We start from the raw sequence: 16620 nt of genomic DNA, 5'->3' as shown, positions 1-16620 counted from the left end.
CTTTCAGAATTTAATTATTGTAAAAAGTATGATGAAACTGGATATTATTTGTCAACAAAATACCCTTGCTGTTTAGTTTATTCTACACTTAGTGGCCACTTTAGATCACACTAGATATACCTGTTGAGCTACTTGTTAACACGCATATCTGTTCATCCAATTACACAGCAGCAAGTGACTTTGAGCATGACGTGGTTGGTGCCACAAGTTCTGATCTGACAACTGGGATTTTCTCAAGCAACCTCCAGGATTTCAAGAGAAATGCTCCAAAAAACAATATATTTAGTGAGTCCCATTCACTGTGGAAAATATACCTTGTTGATGCCAGAGATCAGAGCAGAAAGGCCAGACTGCTTTGAGCTGGAAGGCAACACTAGTTAGTCACTCATTATAGCCATTGTATGCGGAAGAATATCCCTGGATACGCAACATATCAAATCTTGAAGCAGACGAGATACTGAGGTGACAATTCGCACAGCTTCACCAAAATTGAACAACAGAAGATTTAGAAACGCATCGCCTGCCCTGACAAGGACTGATTTCTGCTGAGACATTAGGATATAGTACCATGTAAAAAAATATATAAAAATTTATCTCTCAGATGATGTGAAAGAGGCTTTTTCTTCGTCTCTTTTTAAACTTTGTGGCACTTTTTTCATAACCAGCCTTCCTTCACACAGCAAGCTTGCAGTGGGTATTGACATAATAAAATACAGCAAAGGAAAGTCTAATTTTGAAATCTGTTTCATCTGCAATCACTGTGGCTGAATATCCCCAATGGCCCAAGAAATATGTACTGGAGGACACTCTCTGTCCCCCAGATGCCCTCCTTTGTCAATTTAAGTGTTAAACACTCCGTTATTATAATAGTGGCTTCAACTTTAACTTGGAACTTTTTTATTTGACACAGACAACTTTTCCCACCATGTTTGCTGTTGCAGAATTGATCCATAAAGTGTTCTCTTTCCCATGCAGGAACAACCGGAGGAAAATAACAAAGTGGAAACAAAGTTATTGTTTACATGAGATGAATTGCAGAATGGGAGATAGAAACAAAATACTGTTACTGTTAATCTGACTGTCTTCAGGTTTTACACGCTTACACACGTTACTGTCCCTCCATTTAGAAAGGCAGAGGCGTCACGGTGTGATTATTTTACGTGTTGTTTTTTTCTTGTGCAATAATATTATTCAACATTGCTATAAATACATTTTTCAAAAAATGCCTCTTTGTGCAAAATGGGTTTAAAAACATAAACAACTATGAAATACTGTCTGTCATTTAGACAGGGGGAACAAATCGTGGCAGGATCAGCCTGATGTCAGGAGTAGTTAGTCATTACAAGTGTTTGTAAAGTAAAAATCAAGAATATGGGATACTGTTTGTCCGTGATTTTTTGTTTTGTTTTTGTTCCCTTTCCATAGGATCATGTTCTTTGATTTCTCCAGTGCTTTTAACACCATCCAGCCACGACTTCTGAGAGACAAGCTGGAGCTATCAGGAGTGGACCAACACATGTCCCAGATACTGGACTACCTCACAGGACGCCCACAGTATGTGAGGACACAGGGCTGTCTCTCTGACACGCTGGTCTGCAGTACGGGGGCCCCACACTGTGCTGGCACCGTTCCTCTTCACCCTCTACACTGCAGACGTCCAGGGAGTGGACATTGAGATAGTGGACTCCTATAGGTACCTGGGTGTTCACCTGAATAATAAACTGGACTGGAGCCACAACACTGATGCTCTTTACAGGAAGGGTCAGAGCAGACGCTACCTGCTGAGGCGGCTGAGGTCATTTGGAGTCCAGGGAGCGCTTTTAAAGACCTTCTATGACTCTGTGGTGACATCTGTCATTTTTTACAGTGTGGTGTGTTGGAGCAGCAGTTTATCTTCAGCTGAGAGGAAGAGGCTGGATAAACTCATCAGGAAGGCCAGCTCTGTTCTGGGATGCACCCTGGACCCAGTGCAGGTGGTGGGAGACAGAAGGACTCTGGCCAAAATAACATCTCTGATGGACAGAGTCTCCCAGCCCATGCATGTAAATGTTGCTGAACTGCAGAGCTGCTTCAGTGACAGACTGCTGCATCCTCGATGCATGAAGGAGCGTTTCTGCAGGTCCTTCCTCCCTGCAGCTGTCAGACTGTACAATCAGAACTGCTCCCAACAAACGTGGATGTTTACATCTGCGCTGTAACTGCAATAATTTAATCAACCGATTCGCACTACAACCTGGTTTGCCTCTTATCTGTAGTTATTTTTATTTAATTTAATAACTGTACTCTGTTTATAGTAACCATTATCCTTAATGTAAATATGTAAGAAAAATTGTGTATGTTTCTGTTCTGTGTCCTGTGTACTGTTTGTTTGTATATGTGTCTTTCTGGCTGCTGTTACAACCACATTTCCCGTTGTGGGACAATTAAAGGATTATTCTATTCTATTCCTCTAAGACAAGCCTTTGTGTTCCTTTTCTCAACAGCTGACTGTGGCTAGTAAAACTGAACTCAGCTTTCCAAACAATATGGTTAACCACAGTGAATTCATAATTTAACAAGTGGAGTTGGTGTATTTTTTCATATGGTAAGTTTTGATAGCTTTTTCTTCCCCTTGATAAATCAAGTCATGATTTATATGGGTCATCTTTTTGTAGTATAAAATAAATAAATGAACACTTTTTCACATAAAGCATATTTTTTCCTGCTGGTGAATTTACAAGACGAGCATCGAAACCAAAAACTGATAGAAGCATAGAAACTCTTCAAGAAGCATCAAATACTAGAGCAAACTACGGCTTCAAAGAAATTCCTGGTCAGATGTCAAAACGAATGGTCCAAACAACGGTTTGTAAAATATCGCGATATCTGTTAAAGCAACGCCGAATACTTCACGTCACAAGTCACGTGTGTGTTTGTGAAGCTACAGTGGCGTTCACATCATCAGTTTGGCCATAGATTCGCAAAATGGACACAGATTATGCTGAATAAACCTCACCACAGAAAGGTACTGGGTTCTATGAGCACTCCATTTAAATGTACGCTCTAGTCAGGTGTTTCTAAGTGAATTAAAATGTTATACGGCACTTGTTACCTACGAGGGCTCAGGGTTACTAGCTCACGGTGTTGGCTAGCAAGGTTAGCTTGTTTGGTACGTAACCGCCGGGTTATCTCTGTGAGTGCTTGCAAGCAGGTACGGGGTTTAACTGACATCCGTGTCAGTTAAACGCTTGTTTGCAGCCATGCTAACGTAGTTGCTTGGTGATACTGTGTGGACGTGAGAGGCCTTAATCTGTCAGAAGTGGGTTACGTTGACGTGCGGACTGTCTGTGACTCTTGCATAGAAAGTTCCTGTGCGTCAGTACCGATTCCCGCTACAGCGAGGATGTTTCCCAGCCTGGCCGCCCACAGACCGTGGCATGTTTTCCGCAGGGTCTCATTGCAACAGAGATCGTCCCTGTCACAGCGGCCCCCGAGGTTTCCGCAGCTGTGCCACGGTGAGCAGACTTTCACGTTAAGGTCATCTGTTCATTCTCTTAAGGCTTGGTGTTTGTTTGAGAGGGCATGAAAAGGCAAGTTGTGATTGTGTTGCACAGGTTGGCAAAGCGGAGGGCTACACAGCTTATGGTTCAGCCTCCCAGACTGCCGTGTAGTTTCTCTAGGGTTGGGCAAGGTCCAGTATTACTCTACCTCTGATACCGGTAAAGATGGTCCCCCAAAACCACCATCAGGTGATGCCCCCTCTGCAGCAAAGGTTGTATCTGGTGCTGCACAGGCCACCCCAGAATCACCAGGTAAGAAACTTGAAGATTTCCATAAGCTCCATAAATTGTAGCTGTTGAGAGACTTGATTTAAACCATTGTGATGTGCACAGGTTTTCCTTTATAATCAAGCATATTTTTGTATTTGTTGCTTCTCGTGTCAACACAAACAGTAGGAAACAGTTAAATGATAAATGTATGATGTGAGGAATGTGCAGTTAAGATACATTATTTGTTCTAATAGGTGCAACACCTCAGGGTCTGACTAAAGCAGAGACAATTCAAGTGAAAGGTAAAGAACAACATTTGTCATTCCATCACGTTAAACTCATTTAAAATAAGAATGTGGGTGTGATCGGGTAGCTTGAATTTAATTTCCCACTGTGGTCACATGCAGTTCGTGCTGTCCTGAAGAAAAGGGAATATGGAGCCAAATACACTCAGAACAACTTCATCACTGCAGTCAGAGCGATGAATGAGTTCTGCCTCAAACCAAGGTAACTCCTCGTCCTCAGTTGTTTAACATTCAGTGTTTGATTTATACAACAGCACCAAATTGTAAATCATCAAAGCTAAGCTGAGTGTTTTCTGCTAACTTAGATGCTGGTAGACAAATTTCTTTTGGTTAATAAGGATGTGTGCTGCTGTGATTAACTAATGTAGGACTGCCTTGTGCAGCATGGGTCTAACTTAAGTCTTACCCTCACGTCTTCACAGTGATTTGGAACAACTCCGGAAGATCAGAAGGCGCAGCCCCCATGATGACACAGAGGCTTTCACTGTCTTCCTGCGCTCAGACGTTGAGGCCAAGTAAGTGTTAAACACCTCTGCTTTCCATCTTAAGCACAAATACGTTACAACACCTCCCAAACTATTACTGCTTAATCCAGAGACTTCACTGATATTTTTCTCTTAACCCCTGTTAATTCAGTTATTTCTCTTTGTTATTAGAGCACTAGATGTTTGGGGAAGCCATGAAGCTCTGGCCAGAGAGAGAAACCTCAGGAAAGAGGTGGAGAGAGAGTACCAAGAGAGTAGGTTTTTATCTTTGGTCTTAATCCAAAACAGTTCAACAGGCTTTGAAATTTCAAAACTTTTTGCTAATTTATAGAAAACATTGCAGTTGGAATACGTAGCCACAGTGTACTGAGTACACTCTTTTTGCTCACCATATTACTCTAAAACCTCTGACAAACGCTCACGTTGTTAGATCTAATGTACTGAAATATTCCAGTTCTTCGCACTCAAAGCCTGACACGGAAAATAAATATTTGTCGGGACACCCTAACACAATAAAGTTAACTTAACATGTTATAGATCATTTGTCATGTCAGCTGTGATATACAAACTAACTGTCTGGCCATCAGTGTTAAAGAAACTCAGAGACAAAGACAAGTGGCTTTGAAGCGTATACGGACTAAATCTTAACATTTAAAAATTATACCTAGCAGTCAACCTTGAGTTAGGCAAGTGTGGAGTTAACAGTGACAGCAGCCATGCTCACATGCACAAAAGTAACAAGATTAAAAGCCTGACCTGAATAAAAACGCTAGATATGAATGCACCAGTGGGAAGGTTCTGACCCATCTGTGCTCCTTTGGATCAAAATGTCCTGCCAGTTATCCTTACTGTGCATGTCTGTTTCGTCAACACAACAAGAATGCAGTGTAGGTCCTTTCAAAGATGAAAAATAAGTCACAAATGCGGCAGAGAGGAGAAACTGAAATCTACGCAGCAAGGTGAGGATAAAAGTAGAAAATCATCGGAAGCGCAGCTACTACTACTGTTTCCAGAAAGTCAGGCAATCCAGTGCATGTCAAAATGATTTACTCTATTCAAATGCTTCATGCATGTAAACACACACAACAGTGAAGTTCTAATCCGAAGCTTGATTTTTGGTGACAAAATGTTTAACAGCAGCCATGAAATAGCAGGTGGAAACATGTATTAATGATGACATTGTTGTTTTTTTTATTTATGTGAAATGATTCTGTCGTTTGTTGCTCTGTGAACTAATCAGCTTTGTTTTGCCCTTTTTTTCTTTATTTTAAGATATTTTTCGGAATCAGCGCTTGTTGCAAGAATATAAAGACTTTTGGGGAAACACTAAGGTGAGCTCTTTGCTTCTATTGCTGTAATTGTTTAGGGGTTAGAGCAGATCATCTACTAAATGAAAGGTTGATGGTTCGATCCCTTTCTGGTCCACTCTGCAGGCCAAATATCATTGGGCAAGATGCTAATCCCAAGTTGCTCCCTTGGTGTATGAATGTTAGATATAAAGCACTTTTTTTTTTGTGTGTGAACGAGACAAGTTGTATAAGGTCCTGTGAATGCTCAGGTAGAGTAGAAAAGCGCTATATAAGAACCAGTTCATTTACTATTTACATAATATTACCAGCTGTCCATAGCATGATAAGTAATGTTAATCTACCCACGTCCAAGTTCTTTGGATAAAATAGTATCAGTTGGTGTTTACCTGATCTTTGCCCCTGTTAGAGAGGTCACTGCATCTCTGACACATTCCTATTATCTGTTGGCATTCACACAGTCCCCCTTTTTAGTCTACGATGCTGACATTATTTCAGTGACTGCACTGTTCTCCATTTGTCTGGAGCGTCATGGTATTTTCTATACTCTACTGGTGTGTTACATCCTGACAACAACATACATACATCTTCTTATTTGCTTAGCAACCTAAACTAGGGTTTTTGGATACCTAGAGCATGTACTGCAGTGCAAGTTCAGTATACATAGGATAGCTTTTCCACATTACTCAAAGGTGGTTATTAATTCTCAAAGTCAACCCGGGGTTTCCCGGGGTAGACCCATCACAAACACAGATCTGCTGATTTGTTGTCTAGTGGTGTCTTTTACGAACAAAGAGTAGTTGGGTCACAGCTCCTCAGCCTTTAGTATCAAAAGGGACATTTTTGAGCACACAAAAATTTGCATGGAGCCACAAATCATATATGAGCCCAATAACGATCGTAGTAATATCATCCTCTCAAGTGGCCACGTAGCAGCGGGCCATTTATGATTATTTGGTATTTAACTGGTATTTATCTGATGCTTTTCTTTTGTCTGTACAGTAATACATCTTGCATTTCAGAAATGAAAGAACTAAAAAAAAAAAGAATATAGTTGTATATGTGCTCTACTTTGAAATTGGTCACTTTGGTTTTTACCTGTGTTTGTGCAAATTAATCTGATTTAAAGTGGGCTGCCTAAAACAGGAAGCACCCCACAAGGTTTAAAATGGTAAAAGTAAAAAGTCCAATCCAGCAGCCTTGGTAGCAAAAGATGTTGGAACCACAGGTTCAAGACAAGTTAAATACATAAGGCATGTTATAGTGAACACAACTGCTGCTGCCAAACCAGTGTGTTTGTATGAATGTGAGCAGGTGTATCTAGATGAAGGCTGTAAATTATGACCAAAGATAATAATGATAATAACAAGAAAAACTGATAATGGTAATAATCAGTAGTAGTAAGTAGGTTTTTTTGTTTGTTTTTTTTAAAGATGTTCAAGAGGTGCAAACAAATTCAGATACCAAATTATTAATAAATTACTGATTTGTGTGTGAACTGTTCGTACGCAGGATTTATGCACAGATTTGTGCGTACACAGTATTTGTTTTTGAGGCCCAATCTGTGCTGCTTTGTACCCCTGTGTATCCCAACAGGACAGAATTGAAGGCCATAGGTTCCCTGCACTTAGAATGTGTTTATTTAAGGGAACTGTTTAGATGGTCTCTAAAAACTATAGACCCTCTTTTTCTTTTTTATCTGCACACTGTGGGCCACTGGATCTTCTAGGAATGGTGATGGTTTCGTATCTGCTGATCTCGAGTAAAACCTGCTCAGGTTAAGTTCCAGTGGTGGTGTAGCACCTTCATATGTTAACACTGAAGTCATCTCGTTAAGCCTGTAATCCTGCTTCGTAGTACAGGTCTTATTTCCTTTTAACTGCAGAGTAATAATGTCTCTTATCTTTCATAAAGCCACGATCAGGCCAGAGGACAACATTTCTACAAGGGCCAGGGAAGGTGGTCATGGTTGCTATTTGCATGTAAGTTGTTTCACCAGTCTCCCTCATTCATGAGTGCATTTTGGTCTTGTGGCCAAGTCTTTCTGCACTCAGCAGCTTTGCTGAGCTCTTGCACACACAGTGGGAGGTATTGGATTAGAGAGAGGAGCTACGGGTCTGTTCTCAGCAGGGTTACTACATACAGTATGCTGGATAAGTATCAGAAGGTGCAAAAATAATCAAACGGCAAAACAGAAATCGCTGCGGATGAATAAAAGTGCAAAACATTCATGTGAACTCAGATGAGAAGTAACTTGTAAAGACTCCCCGAGAAATGCACACATTTCTATTAGGAATTGCATGGAAACTGCATGCATCATGTGCAGTCCTGTGGCTTATTAAGTTAAGGTGATTGTGTTAGAGAACATGTGCAGTCACATGTAGCAAAATCAGTATGAAATAGGAGAGTGGTGAGAGGCTCACTGGACTGCATAGTGCACATGACAGTGATTGAGAGGCATTAGAATAGAAATTGGAACAATTTACACACAATGTTGGATTAAAACAGTTTTTAAGAAATGGGTTTCAGTGTAGGCAACCTGATAAATCTATAAACCAATTTAATCAGAACTGTTGTTGAGCTTGAAATGTGAAACTTTACATCTGTGTGCCCGGTGAGCTCTTCACTTATTTATGTTCTGTTCTCAGAAATGGGCTGAATTTCTTTTTCAAGCTCCTGGCTTGGGTCTACACTGGATCAGCTAGCATGTTCTCTGAAGCCATCCACTCTTTGGCCGACACGTGCAACCAGGCTCTGCTCGCTCTGGGAATCAGCCAGTCTGTCCGCAACCCAGATGCCGTGCACCCGTAAGTGTTACACCTTCCTGTACTAATTAAAAGAAGAGGTTCAGTGCTCGCCAGAAAAGGAATAAAAGCAGTAATGTGTCAAAGTCAGTTGCAGCATATTGTCAGCACCCAAATATTAAATTTTCTTGCACATTACTAACATTGGCACTACAGAAGTATAGAAATGTAGAAACATTAGATACATTGATGTGGATACTTGCTAATAAATAATTCATAGAAGGGAGAAAGGATTTGGAAAAGACACCCACACCATTTTTTTAAATTTTTGGAGATGAGGATGCACATAGTGAGTATAAGTAAGCCATTTTCTCCAGGTAGGTCTTTTGAACTTTCTTATGTAAATTTATAACTTTACTTTCAGTGGTAAAAAACATTTAAAAGGTTTTGTGTCCTTATGCAAAATAAATCTACAAGGCTTTTTTCCCACCTTCTAAGTTATCCGTTTTCTATCTATTTGTGAAGTTTCATGACATTGCAACTAATTATGAAGACAGTAAGAAAAAAAAAAGAGTTTTTTGCTATGATGGTGAGCAGATGTGCCCACAAAACGTCTTCTGTGGGTACCTCAGTGTCGCTCGGTGTGCCTGCTTCAGCTGATGATTGACTCTTTGAGGCTGCGGCGGGTGTCACATCTCTGTTATTGCTCTACATAAAAAATGGTGGAGTAAATGTTGGCTGTAATTGAGCGCCATTGCTCTGTATTTGCTTTTTTGTTCTGATATTTAGATATGGCTTTTCCAACATGCGCTACATTGCCTCCCTCATCAGTGGGGTGGGCATTTTTATGATGGGAGCAGGCCTCTCTTGGTACCACGGCATCATGGGATTGCTGCACCCGGAACCCATCGAGTCTTTGTTATGGGTGAGTGTCTGTGTTGACTCAAATTATTCAAAACAAATTTAAAAAACATTTCCCGACATATTTTTTTCTTCATTGCAGGCTTACTGTATTTTGGCGGGCTCTCTGGTGTCTGAAGGAGGTAAGTTATAGTAATGAACCAACAGATCAGATCAGATATTGCTCTGCAGCTTGTTCTCAGACATCTGTTTCTTTCTCAGCCACATTACTGGTTGCCATCAATGAGATAAAGAGGAGCGCCCGCCAGCAAGGATTGTCTTTTTATGAATATGGTACGTACAGATCAGTTCATATCTGTCTTTACACCTGGCGCTACAATTTATTCCAGGTCAATGTGGCAAATATGTGCTCATTTTGTTTGGGACTACAATGTCCCAACTGCAAAAACGAAAGCATCTTATCTCAACATGAATAACTGAGCAAAAATATTCTTTGGATGAGATTATGCAGGTTAACTTGTCTTTGTGTGAATATAATCCAATGAAATTCTCGAATGAGATTAAATAAGTGCAAACTGAGTTACACATATTACAGTTATTGTAATATGTGTTGAGAAAAGTGCTCTGTATATAAATATTAGGATTAAAATGCTGTGTCCCACAGTTTCTGTTACATTAGCCCACGGTTCATAATTGCCTTTAGCATTCTTGTTTGAAAGGGTGAAAGTGTTAAAGAAAAGATCAAATGATATCAATATATTAGCAGTTTATGACTATTTGTGGAAAACATGGCAGTAATTTACATGATGATCATCTGTACTTGTCAGTGAATTATCTCCTTTCCTTTCATAGTGGATGCTAAAGTGTATCCTGTGCTAAAAGCATTAAAACAGCTGCTATTATGGCTGCCTCTTAGAGATTTCCATGTTAGGAACTGCTATTTGACAACACGCATGTTTTTGTGTTGGTAAGTAGCCACATGTATGATTGTGCCTTTTAACTTAAAGAAAATATGTATGGAAATAACTCGAGATTTTGTTGCGATTACACTTACAGCAGGATGAAGTGTAAAATGAAAATAGTGTGTTTTGTCTTGCTGTGTGTAGACGGCATCACTGAGGCAGAATTAATTTGCATATTGCAAAATAAAGTCAGAAATCTGAAAATTCAGCTATAAATAAGCCCTCGTATTATTTCATGTGTGCAGTGATGCAGAGCCGAGACCCCAGCACCAATGTGGTGCTGCTGGAGGATGCTGCTGCTGTACTGGGAGTTATCCTGGCTGCTGGTTGCATGGGGCTCACCTCACTTACAGGTAAATACATGAGTTGTCATGTCTCGGTTTTATAATGTTTCCGATCTTTTGGACTGGAGTCATTAACCTGAATGTTTACTCGCTGACCCCAGGTAACCCGGCCTATGATAGTTTGGGCTCTCTTGGCGTTGGCACATTGCTGGGCACAGTCTCCGCCTTCCTCATCTACACTAACACAGAGGCCCTGCTGGGACGCTCCATACAGGCTGAGCGCGTGCAGAAGCTCACAGAGTTTCTGGAGAACGATCCTGCTGTAAGGTCAGCAAACGCACACGCGAACCTCCTCGACTGCAAAACATGAACTCGGTCTCGATTAACTCCGAATCTGGATGATTCGTTTTGATAAATTGAATCCTCCCACAAACAAGTGGTCAAGATTAAATCAACATGCAGTGAACAGCAGTTCAAATTAAAAATGACCCTTTAACCAGTTTCACTGGTTTCTTTTATTTGTTGCATTTGCATTTGGATCGTTTTGTGTTGTAGCAGATTCCCTCCACTAAGATCCGTAGTTTTTCTGTTTCTTCCATTGAGATGTTTTATTGTGTTGTTGGCAGGGCCATCCATGATGTGAAGGCCACTGATATGGGACTGAGTAAAGTGCGCTTCAAGGCTGAAGTTGACTTCGATGGCCGCGTGGTGACACGGTCTTATCTGGAAAAACAAGACATTGACCAAATCCTCAACGTAAGTTATCTTGTTTTAGTATTGATGTTTGTACTCAGAATGAGAGCAGTTTGTGGACTGGATGTTTGGCCACTGCTATTTTTAGTAGTTGCTTTAATAACTTATTAATAAAGTCAGGAACACTATGCAAATAGTTTTTTTCTGTATACAAGATTCTAATCTGTTCCCTGAAGTTATTTATCCTGTGAACACAGCTCATCGTGTTGAGCAAACAGTTCATGATCATTTGCATGTAGAAATCCTTACTTCTCTAAAAACGTCAGATGTACACAGCCACCTTGAGTCCTGAAATATAAAAGAACTAATCCTGTTAAATGTCACATTCTTGTGTCTTCCACACATAAATGTGTAATTATCATCTGCAGGAGTTATTGTCCTTGCAGGCCATGAGCTATGCAGTGTGTCATACAGTTCTTCAGTATGAATTCCAGTGATTACTGATCTTTTTACACAGACATCAGTTGCTTCAAGTATGTTCTTGACATTCACTGGTGAAACAAAATCTTTGAGTTTAGTGCGGTGTGCATCTGACGTTGTTAAAGACACTTTTTTATTATTATTAATTATCGTATGGTGTTTTTGCTGTCACTACATTCCTCAAAGTTCAGACAGTAATTGGGAGACCACACCAGATTTAAATAAAATCTAAGTTTTATTTAAATCTGTTTTATTTAACACAAGCACCCAAGAGACAGACATCACATGACATCACATGGCTGAGCAGGTGGGCCATGTTTTATAGCCTTGAAGGCACAGATGAGCTGCATTAGCCAATGATCACTAATAGCAGGCTAGGACCGATGTCATGAATGTTGACCCGTATCTTTACTGACAAAACTACATGTTTGTGTTTGTGTCTCTGCAGGACATTCAGCGGGTGAAAACCCCGGAGGAGCTGGAGAACTTCATGCTGAAACACGGAGAGAACATCATCGACACCCTGGGAGCTGAGGTGGACCGGTTGGAGAAAGAGCTCAAAGTACTGAAATATACATTTCTTTGCTATTCTAGTTTGTTGTTTGTCTCATGCTGTTACAGAGTGCAGCAGGAAAAAGTCATAAAATCTGGGAATGACTTTATTTTTTCATGCATCACGAAACACTTTTGGTGCCCAAAGAGGTCATGGCCTTAGACCGGAGAAGGATCACCAGTATTGTGATGTTTAATACATTTTTTGTAAAGTTGGGTTTAATTTGCTCAAGTTTAAAATACATTTTGTTACTTAAATGGCAAAAAGGGGAATGCTTAAAGTTCTCCTAAGGCAAAAGAATCTGTTGCATGAATTGAGAAGATGCAGACCCTTTGTGTTTGTATTCGTAGTCACTCCCTCCAGATTCCTGTTTTAAGCTGGGAAACACTCAGGATGAGCTCTCATATCTCAGTCACTGAGTTCATTATAATAATGTCCTTGTTAAAATAATTGCAGCAGCTTTTCAGATTTTGTAAAGAAATAAGAAATATCCCACTTGTGAATTTGACTAAGAGTGTTGTCTGGGAAATCTAACATGATCCCATCTCCCAAAAAAGATCCATTTCTGATCATCCAGCCATGGTGTCGTTCATTTAAAGCCTAACGTTGACAATGTTGCTTCTGGGAATTGCATTTACATATCAAAAACATAGATTTGGTGGCGGTTTGATAAAGAAAAATTATACGCTTTTTTTTCACTCAGACATTATTTTCAGCAAAAAACATCCTGTTAGCTTTTTGTGAAGAGGATCGCAGTGATCCAGGCTTCCAACCTATCATAAGCCACAAACCTCCGTTTTCACCATAGAATGGTATTTTTAAATAAAAGTATTTGATTAAGAATTGCAAGTCAAGTTTGTGCGTAACTTTGGTTTTGTGCCTCTACAGCAACGCAACCCAGAGGTCCGTCATGTAGACTTGGAGATACTCTAACATCCCGAAATGCCATGAAGAAAAAGCTGGAAGGACGGCCACGCCTGCCTCTGCCTCTCTTTCTGACTACAAAACAAACACGGACAACAAACCCGCACAACTTCTCAAGTCTTACTGTAGAATAGTCCAGAAGGATGAGCACAGACAGTGTTCGAGCAGCTATGCCCGAACTTCAGTCTGGGACACTGTGAGTTCACCCTGCCAGAGATCCGCTTTCACATTCCAGTGCGAGTGTTTCTGGCAGAAGACTAACGGCTGTCATTAGGCTCCTTGAATTTCACTAGAAATTCGCACACAAACTACGACAGCGTAGTCCACTGGCTGGTTGCTTAGACTCACATTCCTCCATAAAAGTGTCATGATGTGGGCTCATGTCTGTGTCTAAAGCAAAACCGAGAACAGGACCAGTGTCGTTTACTAGACTTGTACCACAGTGACAGAGTTTCCTTTATTAGTGCAAAAGGAAACCAAAGAGCTACAATTTCAACCCAGACTTATTTAATGACCAGACAATGTTAGAGGGTTTTTCTTTCTGTTTCCTTTTAATGTCAAAACCGAAGACGGTGCGATGCCGCAGGTTCTCTAACGAAGACAGAATTTGTGATGAATAGATTTTTATTGCGATTATAGAAAGTCAAATGGTATTATTGAGATATTTAATAGGTAGAGTGAATATAGTAGGACTTGATGTTATGAATACAAGTTGTCTAACCTGGATTTGCAGAGTTTCCGCCAGAAAAGTCGACAGGCCTGACCAGCAGTGCTCGATAAGTCAGGGTTTAAAGTTTCATCACTTTTTTTTACATTAGATTGGCTTTACATGATTCACAGTTCAAAATAAGCCAGACTGTATCCTACACTGGGCCTTGGTGCAGGCCCTCATTGCATCCTCAGTCTCAAATGAGCTGTTTTATCCTGGTTACCTTTAAGCTAACAGTCTTTTGATTGGCTGCCCTTCAGCAGATGGCTTAAACGTGTGGGCGGGGCTTCTCTGCTCACAGAGCTGTGTTCCTGCGATGGCCATTTTGGGAATACTGGCTCGCTATGTCATCATACATAGCAAAACAAAAAAAGAAAGCTTCTGGCACACAGGGGTTACTTGTACATATGCCGACCTCATTCTTTGAAAGCTTTGCCATGTTTAATATGATCCTCCACCATATATATAGGACAGAATGACAAGCATAGGAGCCTTTGTGACACTGAGGAACTGTGAACAGCTAGCACTACTTTTTCTCTCCAAACACAAGCAAGCAAACGGTCTGTATCAGCAGGAGAGCCCCAGATCAAGATGAAATATGCTCACATAATCAAATATCAGCTGAACAACATTGTATTAAGGCGTAACGTTTGTCCTAGTCTTTTTACTTTTTGTTTTTACTTCTTGATTCTGCTAACTCGTTCAAACAGCTGTTTTATATGTATAAAGCAGCTGGCAGAGCTGGTAGCCTAATAAGATACAGTAGCTAACCTAACAGTTGGCGCTGTTGCCTTTAAGAAAAATCTGAAATACTTGGTCTGGACCACTGGGCTTGAATACAGTGTTGGAAACCCTGCACTGTATTATTGTTTTCATTTAATGGGTTATAATCTTAAACGAGCTCTGATGACGACATCCTTCCAAGCCAATAATAGGCACTGACTTTACATCTCTAAACGCTGTTCTTAGGGTTAGAAATGCTCGTCTTGTCACGTGACTGATTGTATTGTTCCAAAGATAAAATGCAGGAGGAGTGGAAACGTCCTTGCCTCTTGCCCACCATGTATAAATAAGAGATCTTTAATGAAGACAAGTGGACCAGCTACCTTTTATTTCTTTTCTTTTTTTCTTGAAGTCCACCAACAGCTGAAAACTTACAGGCATCGTCACCCTGTGGAGCATGTGGCAAAAAAAGAAAAAGTTGTGAAGTTACTCCTTCATGATGTATCTGCTAATGTTCTGTATAAACCGGACTGTGACGGTGTTTTTGCTTGTCATTCTTTGTTGCCGCTGACACATGATCGTCGTGCTGTCATGCTTCAGGAGGGGGGCCGGAGTCATTTCGCCTCGGTTGGGAAGGCAGATCTGTGTTTTTGAAGGGGATTGTGAACTGTTTCTTCCTGGGTCATAACGATGACGCTACTGTTGAAGGACATGGGACGAATATGAGATAATTTATTAAATTATTTTTGGTTTCCTTTTGTGTCGTTTGTTTGAATTCTCTTTTGTTTTGAATGCTGTGCCAATATTCATTGGTGTTGCTTGTAGAAGCTCCACACTTTCTTTCTCCACACTTACACACACACGGAAAAAACCTAAATAACTTTGTAGGTCTTGGAAAAGGCACCACCAGATATGTTTATCTTGCTTTTTAGAAACGTAGAATTTAAAGCATTGTTTTTCCCCGAACTGGATTCCTGTTTCCTGTTTAAAGCTCAGATGGATGACTGGAATGTAAACCCAAGTCCATTAGATGGTGCAGTTGTGGGGATGAGAGAGGGGGGCACTAGCCTGTTCGCTGACGTCAATAAAAACAGTCATTTCCAACCAGTCTGCGCATTGACCGACCGTTCAAAACATTACGCACAGCATCGCGGCCGGACCACGCTAGACTGCTCGACTGAAATAATTTTTCGCCGAGCCTGGAGGGCGGACGATCTCCATTTGCAGGTTTTTCACCGTTAAATGTTGTCTTAAATTTTTGGGGTGTTGCGCGCATATCGGTGTCATGTCTCGTCATACCATTCCCAAGTCAGTTGTGCCACTGCCCATCCTGTTTCCTTCCATGTCTCCCCTCAAACAGAGAGAATCGCTTGTGCATGTGTAGCTAGAGAGAGAAAAATAGATCCTCGGGCTGAATCGGCTCATTTTTATTAAAAGGGAAAAGAAACCTGCGTCGAGGAGCGTCTTTCTTGTCTGGAGATCAGCACATAGATCTTCAGCCCTCTCGCAGCCTCCTGCACGCCACATCGCTGCTTTCAGTCATTTACAGACAGATCTTGTCGGCGCCTTTTTTTTTTCTTTTTTTTTTAAACAAAAAGGTAAAGAAAAAAATGTAGCTGCTTTATGTTATTATTTTCGATGTATCCTGTTTCCCCCCCTCGCCTCCATCAACCCACAGATGGGGGCGCAGTTAACCTGCACAGTTGGGGTCTCAGATTTTCATGAAGCCTCTCCTCCATCACCACAAGCCTGTGGTTACAAAACCCCGAAACCCATTACTCTTCAGCGCGGGGTTGAATTCAACAAACGTAGCGTTGTAATCATCTCTCATCACTCCTGCA

At 40.8% G+C, this 16620-nt stretch overlaps 1 protein-coding gene across 1 annotated transcript; it reads left to right on the top strand.

Annotated features, from left to right (window-relative positions):
• Positions 1-2888: 2888 nt before the first annotated feature.
• slc30a9 (solute carrier family 30 member 9) lies at positions 2889-15079 on the top strand. The gene is made up of 18 exons (XM_085429079.1): positions 2889-3004; positions 3342-3494; positions 3594-3791; positions 4004-4051; positions 4157-4256; positions 4477-4569; positions 4711-4793; positions 5812-5870; positions 7761-7828; positions 8495-8653; positions 9380-9515; positions 9594-9633; positions 9713-9784; positions 10659-10766; positions 10859-11024; positions 11324-11453; positions 12319-12432; positions 13312-15079. Exons 2-18 carry the CDS (start codon positions 3383-3385, stop codon positions 13354-13356), a joined length of 1731 nt encoding a protein of 576 aa, XP_085285205.1. The 5' UTR covers positions 2889-3004; positions 3342-3382; the 3' UTR covers positions 13357-15079.
• Positions 15080-16620: the final 1541 nt, after the last annotated feature.

This window comes from Rhamphochromis longiceps, linkage group LG2 (assembly GCF_057381845.1).
Source record: "Rhamphochromis longiceps isolate RC_006_pf linkage group LG2, R_longiceps_female_GT1.1, whole genome shotgun sequence".
NCBI classification, from domain to species: Eukaryota; Metazoa; Chordata; class Actinopteri; order Cichliformes; family Cichlidae; genus Rhamphochromis; species Rhamphochromis longiceps.
Note: the sequence above shows the minus strand (reverse complement) of the source record. Positions and strands in the feature narration are given on the sequence as shown.